The sequence below is a fragment of the Ranitomeya variabilis genome, chromosome 2, assembly GCF_051348905.1.
Source record: "Ranitomeya variabilis isolate aRanVar5 chromosome 2, aRanVar5.hap1, whole genome shotgun sequence".
NCBI classification, from domain to species: Eukaryota; Metazoa; Chordata; class Amphibia; order Anura; family Dendrobatidae; genus Ranitomeya; species Ranitomeya variabilis.
The window spans coordinates 824,668,765-824,679,132 of NC_135233.1; the positions used below are offsets into that span (position 1 = coordinate 824,668,765).

General features: G+C 39.9%; 1 protein-coding gene across 1 annotated transcript in view; it reads left to right on the forward strand.

Moving 5' to 3' along the window:
- KLHL31 (kelch like family member 31) overlaps positions 1 to 9,279 on the forward strand; it is a 28,746-nt gene extending 19,467 nt beyond the window's left edge. The window contains exons 2-3 of the mRNA XM_077290024.1: positions 4,224 to 5,429; positions 8,406 to 9,279. Of these exons, the coding sequence (XP_077146139.1) occupies positions 4,258 to 5,429; positions 8,406 to 9,138 (1,905 nt within the window). The 5' untranslated portion in view covers positions 4,224 to 4,257 and the 3' untranslated portion in view covers positions 9,139 to 9,279. The remainder of the gene's footprint in view (positions 1 to 4,223; positions 5,430 to 8,405) is intronic.
- The last annotated feature ends 1,089 nt before the right edge of the window (positions 9,280 to 10,368 follow it).

Here is a 10,368-nt window from a genome sequence, read left to right on the forward strand (position 1 = left end):
AGTGTAATTATTTTTAATTTTTATTTGAACATGTATGTAATTATTTTACTTTTTTTTAACTGTGAGTACAGGCGCTGGCTGATCAGCGGTACCTGCTGTCACTGTTATCAGTGACAGCAGACGTAGCCCAATGGGAGCAGTAGTCTCATCAGCCCATGCCAGCTGACCTGTGGTAAGCTTTTTACCGCAGGTTACCGCTGCAGGGTCACGCTAACATCTGACAGCATGACCCCGCAGCACTCTGACCGATGGTCTTACCGGTGGTAGGGTTACCGTCGATATGAACCTCCGTGATGGTGTTTCCCATGCTGTAATACCGATGACAACGTGAAACACCATAGGAAGATGGTAAAAATGCAAACAAAAACTCAGCAAATCCACAGCAAATCTGCAAAATTTTTATACCTGCGTTTTTGCTGCTGATTAGAGTGACTCAGTTGAAGTCAATGGATTAAAAACGCTGCAGAAACGCACAAAGAATTGACATACTGCAGAAAAAAAATATCAAGAACCCTGATGCAGACTTGCAGCAGGAGTCAGTGCACGAGATACAGAAGGACACGGGGGTGAGAAGGGGGGCGCTGCAGTGAGCTTACCTGCTGGAGCACGGGACCTGAAACACGTGACCACCGGTGGAGGGGCCGGAGGCAGAGCCAGACGCCGAGTAGCGGTGGTGACTGGCGAAACCGGAGAGTAGTCTGCACGTGCCAAAGTCAAGCCAGGAGGTCGATGAAGAGCTAAAGAGTGAGATGCTGAGAGTGGTCAGAATGTAGCAAAAGGTCAGGTAGCTGGAGATAGCAGTGCAGTACAAACAGGGCAGAGAGAAGATTAGTAAGAGTACCAAGTCGAAAGTCAGAGCCAGAAAAAGACAGTTATTACAGAATCACAAAGCAATGCACAGAACGAAAACCCGGACCGGATCATACACGAGAAGGCAAACGGACTACACAGTATGCAAGCACACTAGGGGAAGAGAAAGCAACACGATGGAGAACCATAAAAGTCCCAGGCAAGAGTAATGATTAAAATGCCTTTATTAATACCAGTAGCAATAGTAGCAAAAAATAATACATTAAAAGTTTGCACACAATATAGCGACAATAGTAATAATAATACAGACTTAAAATAAAATAATATATTAGGACCAAAAGGTGACTCAACAGGCCCCAATGTAATGCCTGTAATGTAATTGGCCCCAATATATTATTTTATTTTAAGTCTGGTATTATTATTACTATTGTCGCTATATTGTGTGCACACTTTTAATGTATTATTTTTTGCTACTATTGCTACTGGTATTAAGAAAGGCATTTTAATCATTACTCTTGCCTGGGACTTTTATGGTTCTCCATGGTGTTGGTTTCTCTTCACTTTATGAGAAATGATTTACTCACTGGTTTTTTAGTACACCGGGTACTTTTAATGTAATATTATATATTTTTTTGGTGAAAAAATTCTGTGTTATCCCGAAAGGTGTTACTATTGTGGTTCTAAGCACACTAGGGGGTCAGACACACAGCCAGAACAGATGTATCAGTGACAAGGATCCCCAGATGAAGGCAGGTAAATATAGCCCTCCCCAAACCAAAAGGAGGCCATATAAAATTAATCTTGAGAGGACAGGGAAGGACCCTGTCTACAACCATGACAAAAATGCATTGCAAATTCTCAAAGGAAATTTACTGATCATGTGCACAACACTTCAGGATTGCCATTGAATTACCTTGCATAAGGATTCCATAGCCATAGCCTTTTTGACCCATTTCTGAGCGAAAAATAACACCACAAAAATGCATAAAAATGCTCTGTGTGCACACAGCCTAAGACTGCTGAAATGTGATCAGTACAGAACAGGAAGTATGTGTCTAATACTTGGCCTAGTGGCAAGTGAAACAATTCCAAGATTTCTGATGTTTTTTAACATAACTAGTTAATTGTAAAATTGGAAAAACAAACATTATAAAAACATTACATTATAAAAATAGGGACCCATTAAGATCTGTTTTGTAGCTGTGTTCAAACGAAAGGTATGCATGTCCGCAATAGAAATTCAAGGCAGAGCCTTAGCTGAAGGACTTGCCCCATTTAAAGAGGATATCTTGTACTTTAGAAAAAAAAGGCATGTAGTTGCTATCAGAGGCATCAACCTGTCTGTTGTATCCAGAGTCGGTCATTGACCGCTCCTGGAAGAAATTCAGTTTCTCTTCCTGTTGACAGGGCGGGACTACTGGTGTCATGAAGATTGAAAGGTTGCCTAATTGGAGGATGTGGGCTGTCAATGAGCATGACACTGATAGTCCCGCCCTGTTGAGCCCTGAAGAGAAACTCCTGCTCTGTTGACAGGAAGTAGCTGAATTTCTGGCAAGAGTGGTCAATGACAGGCATCAGGTACAACAGGCAGATAGTTGTCTCTGTTAGCAATTTTATGCCTTTTTTTTTAAATCTCGGATATCCCCTTTAAATGTGGCTAACTAGTGTGTTGTTAGCTCAACCACTGAACAAATTAGTGCCATAGTCCAATAATAATAAAATTCATAGAAAAAGTTTATTAAATAAATACACAACAAAGAACATGGTCAGCAAATCGGGAATGTGTAACAACATACAGCACGGAAGATAGGAGGGAGGTAATGATCCCCAAGTGACAACTAATCAATGGTACCAAACAAGGCACATCATATAGGGTACATAGTAAGTTCACATAAATAGTAGTATAGCAATATCATGTATAAAGATCAGGAACAAACTGTGTCAGATCAAAGTATATAAAGCTGACAGTATTGCACAGAAGTTCACATAGTGTATCGGTGTCATATTAAGAAATCCAAGACATGCATATGTATAAGCAAAAGAATATGAACATACCAATAGTGCACAGGGGGTCACACCAGCTCCAGCCCACCCCGATGCGCATTTCGCTACAATCCTTCCTCAGGGAGCATGAGTTGTTGTTAGCTGTCTGATTTTCATCCAGAAGCCACATGGAAACCACTTTCAAAAGTGTTATGAAGTGATGTACTTTGTGAAGCAGAGGTCTGTCATTTTGAGTGGGAAAATAAGCAAGCAGCTTTAATCCTCTCGGACAAATGTCTGTCCAGCCTCTGTTTGAAGACTTCCATTGAATGAGAACTCACCACTTCTCGCGGCAGCCTGTTCCACTCATTGATCACCCTCACTGTCAAAAAGTTTTTCATATCTAATCAGTATCTTCTCCCTTTCATTTTTTTTTCCATAGCTTGTCATGTTACCATGTGCAAATGAGAATAAGGATGATCGCTCTTTTCTGTGACATCCCTTCAGATATTTGTAGACAGCTATTAAGTCTCCTCTTAGCCTTCTTTTTTGCAAGCTAAACATTGCCCTATCGTTTAACCATTCGTTGCTGGACATAGTTGTTTTTAAAATGTAGTGCCCAGAACTGGACACAGGATTCAGGATGAGGCCTGACCAAGGAGGAGTTGAGGGGGATAATTACTTCATGTGATCCAGACTCTATGCTTCTCTTAATGCATCTCCAAACTGTGTTTGACTTTTTTGCTGCTGCATCACACTGTTGATTCATGTGCAATCTGTGATCTATTAGTATACATTCTGACAGTAGATCAAAAAATCACAAATTGTAAAAATTGGAAAATCTTGCAATTTTGACTCTTTAAAGGGAATTTGTCTGCAGGTTTTTGCTATGTGATCTGAGGACAGCATGAGGTAGACCACCCGGTAGGGGGTAAAACACTGAACTCAATGATGTATCACATGTTCAGTGCTGTTGTTCATATTAACAGAAGGTTTAATCCCTTTATGATAAACATTGCTGTGACAAGGTGGATGTGTGAGTTCTGGTCTGACTCCACCCTCTCTCTCTGATAAGCACCTCACTGGCTGTAGCTATGCACATACAGAGCCTGGTGGAGGTGGGGTTAGCTTTCTTAGCTTTGCTGCATTGTTAAATCTAAAAGCTCTGATTGTGCCAGAACCCAGTACACTAAGTAATACATCGCTAGATTCAGCGTGTCTTTGCCTACATTATGTTGCTCTCAGATAAGACAGCGAAAAAACCTGCAGATAGATTCACTTTAAGGCAATATTATTATTTTTTAACATTCCTAGCATATTAGATTATCTAATATATATTTTAAAAATATAACATTATTAAGGCTTAATTAATTTTTCTTATTTACATTATAGCATAAATTTCCAATTGTTATTATTTTTTTATCTTACAGGAAGGTCTTTGGCTGTGATTCCTCTATTGCAGTCATGGCACCAAAAAAGAAGAATGTCAAGAAAAGCAAATCAGACATCAACGAGATGACTATCATCGTAGAAGATAGTCCCCTAAGTAAACTCAATGGGCTTAGTGGCTTAATTGATGGGGGAAATGGCTTTAGTTACATCTCCACAGAGGTTTCTGACTCATCATATGGAACCAATCTCATGGAAGGGTTAAGCAGCATGAGACAAGACAGTTTCCTGTGTGACCTTACCATTGGTACCAAAACAAAATCATTCATGGCCCACAAAGTTGTGATGGCGTCCTGCAGTGAATACTTCCACAATATTCTGAAGAAGGATCCGTCCACTCAGCGAGTTGATCTTAATGATTTATCTCCTCTTGGTTTAGCTACAGTAATTACCTATGCGTACACTGGTAAATTTACTTTGTCTTTGTACACAATTGGTAGTACCATATCTTCAGCTATCTCCCTGCAGATAAATAGCCTTGTAAACATGTGCTGTGACTTTTTAATGCAAGAAATCAATGTTGAAAATTGCATGTATGTCGCTAATATTGCAGAAACCTATGGACTTAAAAGCACAAAAGAAGCAGCACAAAAATTCATCAGGGACAACATTATTGAGTTCTCCGAAACTGATCAGTTCCTAAAGCTAACATATGATCAAATAAATGAACTTCTTATAGATGATGAGCTGCAATTACCATCTGAGATTGTTGCCTTCCAGATTGCAATGAAGTGGCTAGATCACGATGAAAAAAGAATAAAGTATGCCTCCGGACTTTTAGGCAATATTAGATTTGGCACTATTTCAGCTCAAGACTTGGTTAACTATGTCCAATCAGTGCCAAGAATGATGCAAGATACAGATTGTCATAGGCTACTGGTTGAAGCCATGAATTATCATCTGCTTCCATATCATCAAAACACCTTACAATCACGAAGAACCAAAATACGTGGAGGGACAAGGGTCCTTGTAACTGTAGGAGGCCGTCCAGCACTGACGGAAAAGTCTCTTAGCAGGGAGATCCTGTATAGGGATCCTGAGAATGGATGGAAAAGGCTTGCAGAGCTGCCAGCCAAAAGTTTTAACCAGTGTGTCACAGTGATGGATGGCTTTCTCTACATTGCTGGTGGTGAAGACCAGAATGATGCTAGGAACCAAGCGAAGCATGCAGTCAGCAATTTCTGCAGGTAATTGCAGATTTTAAAAAGCAAGCTAGCATTTGAGAATATGTTGAATGTGTGTGTATATAAATATACAAACAGTACAGACCAAAAGTTCGGACACACCTTCTCATTTAAAGATTTTTCTGTATTTTCATGACTATGAAAATTGTAAATTCACACTGAAGGCATCAAAAATATGAACTAACACATGTGGAATTATATACTTAACAAAAAAGTGTGAAACAACTGAAAATATGTCTTATATTCTAGGTTCTTCAAAGTAGCCACCTTTTTCTTTGATGACTGCTTTGCACACTCTTGTCATTCTCTTGATGAGCTTCAAGAGGTCATCACCGGAAATGGTCTTCCAACAATCTTAAAGGAGTTCCCAGAGATGCTTAGCACTTGCTGGCCCTTTTGCCTTCACTCTGCTGTCCAGCTCACCCCAAACCATCTCGATTGGGTTCAGGTCTGGTGACTATGGAGGCCAGGTCATCTGCCGTAGCACCTCACCACTCTCCTTCTTGGTCAAATAGCCCTTACACAGCCTGGAGGTGTGTTTTGGGTCATTGTCCTGTTGAAAAATAAATGATGGTACAACTAAACACAAACCGGATGGAATAGCATGCCGCTGCAAGATGCTGTTGTAGCCATGCTGGTTCAGTATGCCTTCAATTTTGAATAAATCCCCAACAGTGTCACCAGCAAAGCACCCCCACATCATCACACCTCCTCCTCCATGCTTCACGGTGGGAACCAGGCATGTAGAGTCCATCCGTTCACCATTTCTGCGTCACACAAAGACACGGTGGTTGGAACCAAAGAAGGCCTGCTGCAAAAAGTCTCCTCTTAACAGTTGTAGAGATGTGTGTGCTGCTAGAACTCTGTGTGGCATTGACCTGGTCTCTAATCTGAGCTGCTATTAACCTGTGATTTCTGAGGCTGGTGACTCGGATAAACTGATCCTCAGAAGCAGAGGTGACTCTTGGTCTTCCTTTCCTGGGGCGGTCCTCGTGTGAGCCAGTTTCTTTGTAGAGCTTGATGGTTTTTGCCACTGCACTTGGGGACACTTTCAAAGTTTTCCAAATTTTTCGGACTGACTGACCTTAATTTCTTAAAGGAATGATGGCCACTCGTTTTTCTTTACTTTGCTGCTTTTTTTCTTGCCATAATACAAATTCTAACAGTCTATTCAGTAGGACTATCAGCTGTGTATCCACCAGACTTCTGCTCAACACAACTGATCGTCCCAACCCCATTTATAAGGCAAGAAATCCCACTTATTAAACCTGACAGGGCACACCTGTGTAGTGAAAACCGTTTCCGGTGACTACCTCTTGAAGCTCATCAAGAGAATGCCAAGAGTATGCAAAGCAGTCATCAAAGTACAAAAGGTGGCTACTTTGAAGAACCTAGAATATAAGACATATTTTCAGTTGTTTCCCACTTTTTTGTTAAGTATATAATGCCACATGTGTTAATTCATAGTTTTGATGCCTTCAGTGTGAATTTACAGTTTTCATAGTCATGAAAATATAGAAAAATCTTTAAATGAGAAGGTGTGTCCAAACTTTTGGTCTGTACTGTATGTGTATATGTATATACACTTTCGACACCTTCACATTTGGACAATTCAACAATTTATTAATTTATTGGACACATCAATTCCTACATTAATGGGGGTTTCCTCCATCTTTAACTTGCCATAATCAAGGGATCATTATAAAATGAGATGTGTTACCTACCAGTACAACCCTGGCCTTGTGATTATGTCTCCAGTGATGGTGTCATGTCTATATAGTCATCTGACCTTTTAGACCACTGATTGTCTGCAGACTAAGCTGTCTGATAGATGAGAATCATCCCTTTTGGTGGAATGTCTGGAGCCAATCACTAACTTAGGGTATGTGCACACGTCCGGATTTCTTGCAGAAATTTTCTGCAAGAAATCCGCATTTTTTTTTGCATTTTTTTTCCGTTTTTTTCGCGTTTTTTTAGCATTCTGCAAGCGTAATTAGCTTGCAGAATGCTAAAGTTTTCCAAGCGATCTATAGCATCGCTTGGAAAACTGACTGACAGGTTGGTCACACTTGTAAAACATAGCGTTTGACAAGTGTGACCATCTTTTTACTATAGATGCAGCCTATGCAGCATCTATAGTAAAAGATAGAATGTTTAAAAATAATTAAAAAAAATTAAAAAAAATGGTTATACTCACCTGCAGGCGTCCGTTCCTATAGATGCCAGTGTGGTTCAGGACCTTCCATGACGTCGCGGTCACGTGAGCGGTCACATGACCGGTCTCGACCAATCACAAGACCGTGATGTCATCGCAGGTCCTTCACCGCACACCAGCTATAGAAACCGAAGCGTCAGCATGCAGCGGAGAGGCGGGAAGACATCGAAGGTGAGTATAGGACTATTTTTTATTTTAATTCTTTTTTTTGGACCAATTATATGGTGCCCAGTCCGTGGAGGAGAGTCTCCTCTCCTCCACCCTGGGTACCAACCGCACATAATCTGCTTACTTCCCGCATGGTGTGCACAGCCCCGTGCGGGAAGTAAGCAGATCAATGCACTTCCAGGTGTGCGGAATCCCCTGCAATTCCACATTTTAATGAACATGTTGCTTTTTTTTCCGCGATGCGATTTTTTCGCGGAAAAAAAGGCTACATTTGCACAAAAAATGCGGAATACACTGAAAATAATGGGAGGCATGTGTTAGCGTTTTTTTTGCGTTTTTATCACGTTTTTATAGTGAAAAAACGTGAAAAAAACGCGAAAAATACTGAACGTGTGCACATGGCCTAAAAGTTAGGTGACAGTATGGACATGACACCATCACTTCCAGTCCTGATAGAGACTCCCATAATGCTGGCATTAGGGTGGTTGATATACAGACTGGTAAGTTAAGTTTTATATAACAATCCTTTATCTTTTCAGGGAAAATCTCCTTTCATTCTGTTAATTTTCTATTTATGTTTTCTTTTGTATTTCTAGGTATGACCCACGTTTCAACACATGGATTCACCTTGCAAACATGAGCCAAAAGCGTACCCATTTTAGCTTGAATGTTTTCAGTGGTCTCCTTTTTGCAATTGGTGGTCGCAATTCTGATGGTTGCCTAGCTTCAGTTGAGTGTTATGTGCCTTCAACTAACCAGTGGCAGCTGAAAGCACCACTGGAGGTTGCAAGGTGCTGCCATTCCAGTTCAGTTGTTGATGGTAAGATCTTGGTCGTAGGTGGATACATAAATAATGCATACTCTCGCTCTGTCTGTATGTATGACCCATGTAATGATATCTGGCAAGACAAGGCAACTCTGAGTACCCCAAGAGGATGGCATTGCTCTGTTTCACTTGGTGATAGAGTGTATGTGATGGGTGGAAGTCAACTTGGTGGCCGTGGTGAGAGAGTTGATGTCCTCCCAGTTGAGTGCTTTAATCCACACACTGGTCAATGGAGCTACGTTGCTCCTCTACAGAATGGAGTGAGCACTGCAGGTGCTTCTGCACTAAATGGTAAAATCTACCTGGCTGGAGGCTGGAATGAAGTGGAAAAGAAATACAAGAAATGCATTCAGACCTACAACCCTGATCTTAATGAATGGACTGAGGAAGATGAATTACCCGAGGCAACAGTGGGAGTATCTTGCTGTACAATCACCATGCCACATTTTAAAACACGGGAGTCCAGAGCAAGCTCAGTTTCTTCAGTGCCAGTCAGTATATAAATGTTTACTACTAATAGAGCAATAATAAAATAATTTAATTACCAACTTTAGCACATTGCTTCTCAGGCACCAGGTCAATATAACAAAAAAACAAAAAAATGTAATTATATTATTCTTTAAGTTGTCTCAGCTTGCCCATTTTTATAACTTGGTGCTTGAAATATCAAGAACATGATGTTGACAAAGCATTATTTATTAGTAACAGTGATGGGAAATAATAACTGATCCATCAGAAAATATATCTATAAAAACCTTAATATTGCTTTGGAAATTGTTTGCCCATAAGGCATTGTAGCATGCTTTTAATTTACAATGAAGATTAAAAAAATGTAATAAATAAGTTGGACCGATATTTCACGATAATGAGAACTGCCAGTGAAAACAAGATGGTGTAGACTATCTTGGTGCATGAAACGTGATAGTTTTTCTTGTAAATTAGTGTTATTGCAGCCTGTATGCAGTGAGTAATATCTGGATGATTTTTTTGTGAAAAATAATCTTAATTTTAAAAGGCATTTTAAATGTTAGGGTCTGGGATAGCGTTTCGTTTCTAGGTGTACTATACTAACAAGAAGGAGTATTATAGGATTCCGTTATTGTAGTTAACAACACAAACATAAAATCACCCTAAGCATTTGTATATAATATTAATCTATTGACCCTTCTTAACAAAACTGACAAGCTATTTTTACCAATGAAATAATTTCTTTTTAACCATGTCTTTTTAGTGAAATGTTTCCATTCTTTTCCTTTTTGGAGCATGATCATGGCTGCAACCATGAATTATAACCTACTAATTAGTCTTTAATTACTTAAAACCTAAGGACCCAAAGCACAATTTTCCTCAACCCAATGACATACTTACAAGGGTCCAGAACACTAATATATGGAGAGAGGTTAGTGGATAGTTTGAAGATGTCCTCACACTATAATGATGTAAAAGTCGTCACTTATAAATTAATTTTATTTTCCAGCTCCATCAAATACTCCAATCTAGGTTTTATCTGACCCCTTAGTGGCACCGTATTCACTACTGACCACCTGTTTTGCCCCAGTGGTTCTATGTTTTTATTTTCCTGGACCCCTGTCACTATGACATTAGAAGTTCGAGATATTATAATTGGAACTGCTCTGTAATTAAAATGTAACTAAACTTTGGTACAATGTTCTTCCTTAAATTACCTACAGATCTTTGGGAGCGCTTGGTCCTGAGATCCCACCGATTGCTCA